Here is a 4,354-nt window from a genome sequence, read left to right on the forward strand (position 1 = left end):
ATTAAGTTCCATTTGTTTTGGCATAAAATGATTTTTAGAAAATGTTTTTGTATTTTTAGATGTTTGGTGCGACAAAAAATAATAATCAACTACAAATATTTTTTATTTGGCTGAAAAAATCTCTTTAATTTTTTTTAATTTAATTTATTAAATTGACATATATTAATTTGCAAAAGAGAAAGAAAAAACTTTGTACCAACTATGGGCACAAAATAGGCCAAATTTCAAAGGCAACCGGCCATAAAACAGGGATAGTTTAGGAAGACCACGAAGGAATGTGGTAATTAAATATCAGCTCGGGAAACGGGAAACCCGCTCGTGCGGACAAGGCACTCACGCTCACTAAACAAATAATTAGTTTAAACAAATTGCAATTATAATATTATTAATTAGCTAAACAACAAAAAATAAATTAAATTACAAAAAAGGGGTCGAGAAGCAGAGGATTTCGCCAAAAGGCCCCCCCGCAAACAAAAAGCGGATTCACTGCACTCGCTTCCCAAAACCGCTCTCTAAAATAGCTTTCAAACACAGCCTTTCCCACCCTTCGAGAACCCTTCGTGTCTTTGTATATATATATACACCCTCCTCCAAGACCCTCCTCCATATCTCCCCATTTTGCATTGAATCCCACCATCTCCAATAACAGAGCCAAAGAAGAAAGATAACAGAGGAGTGCATGACAGACATCATGGCATCTGATAAGGTAGTGGAGACGGTGATAGTGGGCAATTATGTTGAAATGGAGACAGAAGGGAAGCCCAAGGATGTCAAAACCAAGTTGTCTAAGTTCTTTTGGCATGGGGGTTCCGCATATGATGCTTGGTTTAGCTGTGCTTCAAACCAGGTAATTAAATAAAATTTACCATCTTTCTTAATTTCTCTTTGAAAAAAGATTGTGTTTTTGATGTAGTTTGCTAAATATGGTTTCTGGGTTGTTTTTGTTTTTTGGTTTGTTGCAGGTGGCTCAAGTTCTGCTTACTCTGCCATACTCATTTTCCCAGCTGGGAATGCTGTCTGGCATACTCTTTCAGCTCTTCTACGGGTTGCTGGGGAGCTGGACTGCATATCTCATTAGCGTGCTCTATGTAGAATACAGAACCAGAAAAGAAAGGGAAAAAGTTGATTTCAGGAACCATGTCATCCAGGTTTGGTTTCACGCCTTCAACCAACTTGATGAAATGAAAAAAAAGACAAGCTTCTTTTTTTTTCCTCTTATTTTTGCAGTTTTCTCACATGGGGGGTTCCATGTTCTTAACATTGTAGTGGTTTGAGGTTCTTGATGGGCTGCTTGGAAAGCACTGGAGGAACGTGGGCTTGGCATTTAACTGCACTTTTCTTCTGTTTGGATCTGTCATTCAACTCATAGCTTGTGCAAGGTATACCTGCCAATTCTGACCCTAGCTTTAACTCTATCCTCATTTTATATGAATTTAATCTCCTGATAAACAACTGTACTACCAAATTAATCTCATCAAATATTTCTGCAACTGGGTATCTTTTTTTATTGTTGCAGCAACATATATTACATAAATGATAATCTGGACAAGAGGACTTGGACCTACATCTTCGGAGCTTGCTGTGCCACCACTGTCTTTATTCCTTCCTTCCACAACTACAGAATTTGGTCCTTTTTAGGCCTTGTCATGACCACTTACACTGCTTGGTATCTCACCATTGCCTCCCTCCTCCACGGCCAGGTAAATAATACATGTTAGCGTTTTTCACAGTCATATAACAGTTGTTTTTGTTATGTTTTTGTACTATTAATTTCTGCTAAGGACTATTTAATGTGTGTATTCTTCTGCAGGTTGAGGGTGTTAAGCATTCGGGTCCGTCCAAGCTGGTGCTATATTTCACAGGGGCCACAAACATTCTCTACACATTCGGGGGACATGCTGTTACTGTGTAAGACAAGCTCGAATACAGAAATCAGTGTTTTTTACGTTATTTACGAATATGCTCATGTATCTTGCTCCTCATTTGCCTGTTGACCCTAGTGATAGATCGTGACAGAAATATAAAATAATAATTAGAAATATGAAACAAATTAAAAGGGCTAAATGTCATTTTGAAAGTGACTGAACCTTCATGCCCATAGACATGATCTAACCATGTGATCATCTAATGGCCAATATTCTTTTATCTGAAGGGTTATTATTATTTCCGAAATATTCCCAATTATTATAAAAACTTGTTATTCCTTGATTGCCCTTCTTAGGCGTGGGAGGGGGAAAAAGTAGTCCTTTTTTTTTTTTCTGTTCTTGGGAAACCTTCTCTTCCTTTTTCATGTAGAAAGCCAATACTCTTTTCTTTCTTGCTTTTGCTTTTATCATGAGAAGAGGCCAATGGGGGGTCCAGATTGATCAGTGAATCCTAGATCGACACCAAAAGATAAAAACACTCAGCCAGCTGGTTTTCTTGTCATGTTCATATATATTTCATGTAAAAATAACCAAAAGAAATCCTCTTATTTACTACATCATGGGCCTTGTGACAAAGCTCTATAGAGCCCTTTTCCCATATATATATATAGAGGATGCTATCTTTTACAATATTTATAGGAATTCTTTGTAAGACCCATATAATATATATAACCCAAGGTTGAATTAGCATTAATGTCCATTGCAGTTAGGTTTATTAAACTGTTCAAAATACATGTCATTAATTACTGCTAGTGCATGTGCTAGCAATGGCTGAAGATGATAAATTTTTTGGTTGTACGTGCAGGGAAATCATGCACGCAATGTGGAAGCCTCAGAAGTTCAAGGCCATATACTTACTGGCTACCCTGTATGTGCTCACACTGACACTTCCCTCTGCATCAGCAGTATATTGGGCATTTGGAGACTTGCTTCTCGACCACTCCAACGCTTTCTCTCTGCTCCCAAAATCACCCTTCAGAGACATGGCTGTCATTTTAATGCTCATCCACCAGGCATGCACATATAATTAATACAAATTAATTGATTTTCTTCTAGGAATTACTAAATAATGATAATTTAATCTTTTTGGGGGTTTGTGCAGTTCATAACATTTGGGTTTGCATGCACGCCCTTATACTTTGTGTGGGAAAAAGCCATAGGTATGCATGAGTGCAAGAGCCTCTGCAAGCGTGCGGCAGCAAGATTGCCTGTGGTCGTCCCCATATGGTTCCTGGCCATCATCTTCCCATTCTTTGGTCCCATCAACTCCACCGTCGGATCACTTCTCGTTAGCTTCACTGTCTACATCATCCCCGCTCTGGCCCACATCTTCACCTTCAAATCTGCGGCTGCACGAGAGGTACCATACCATTACCCTAAAATATCTTGCTCCATGTACACCATAGTGAGCCATTTGCAAGCACCCCAGAAACACAAAACTTTTTTCAAACATAAGTGTCAGATGTTTGACTGAACATGAACAGAGAAAGAATTAAATTTGTTATTTAAGAAAAATGTTTTGTAAAGAATAAGGAAAACAGCTTGGTTGCGTAAGGTCACAGTCTAGCAGACCAGCTGCGGGGCACTCTCCCAAACTGATAATATGTCGGATTTTGCTGTTTCAAATTATCTGAAACTCTTGTTCACTAAATGCCCATGAGAAAAAGTCATAAATATTGGCAGCTACAATTCATAAAGGCACGAGATTCGTGCTGCAACGATGATCCAGAATATCTGTTCGTACCCGATTCCCATGTCGGGGAAAAAATTTCCCCTGTTCAGCCTGCAACTCTTGTATTAATGCATTAATACATACAAATAAACTGATGGGATGCACTGATTGATTGGAATTATACGGTCTAACGGTTTGTGATCAACGGTTGTGATGCAGAATGCAGTGGATCGGCCACCAAAGTTCGTGGGGAGATGGGTGGGGGCGTATACGATCAATGTGTTTGTGGTGGTTTGGGTGTTTGTTGTTGGCTTTGGATTCGGTGGGTGGGCTAGCGTGACAAATTTCGTACGCCAGATTGACACATTTGGGCTCTTCACAAAGTGTTACCAATGCCCTCCGCCGCTACCGCCGCCACCTCACCTACTGAATGCCACGGCGCCGCCTCCGCTCCACCACCCCGGCCACCATCACAGCCCTTGATTAGTCCACGTACACCCACTTGTGCTGCTGATCAGTTACCTCCAATGGCTTCACATATCAGAATCACTAGCTACCTAAACGCCATGGCCCATGATGATCATGTTATGTCATTGCATCTTTTGCTTAATTAGAAAATAGACAGAGGAGATAAATGCATTTGGCCAATAGCCATTTCCATCCATAAAAAAGCACAGATCTTGTTCTGCTTCCTGTAACTTTCTCTGTCTCTTTTATTTAGTTTAGGGTCTCTGTTATTTCAAAAAAAAAAAAAAAA

The 4,354-nt window shown here is 39.6% G+C and overlaps 1 protein-coding gene across 1 annotated transcript; it reads left to right on the forward strand.

Moving 5' to 3' along the window:
- Positions 1–539: 539 nt before the first annotated feature.
- LOC132167057 (auxin transporter-like protein 5) lies at positions 540–4,354 on the forward strand. Its single transcript, XM_059577952.1, has 8 exons — positions 540–847; positions 963–1,148; positions 1,267–1,379; positions 1,517–1,700; positions 1,811–1,908; positions 2,731–2,938; positions 3,028–3,285; positions 3,817–4,354. The coding sequence occupies exons 1-8, from the start codon at positions 680–682 to the stop codon at positions 4,078–4,080; spliced, it is 1,479 nt and encodes a 492-aa protein (XP_059433935.1). The 5' UTR covers positions 540–679; the 3' UTR covers positions 4,081–4,354.

Source organism: Corylus avellana, chromosome ca1, assembly GCF_901000735.1.
Source record: "Corylus avellana chromosome ca1, CavTom2PMs-1.0".
NCBI classification, from domain to species: Eukaryota; Viridiplantae; Streptophyta; class Magnoliopsida; order Fagales; family Betulaceae; genus Corylus; species Corylus avellana.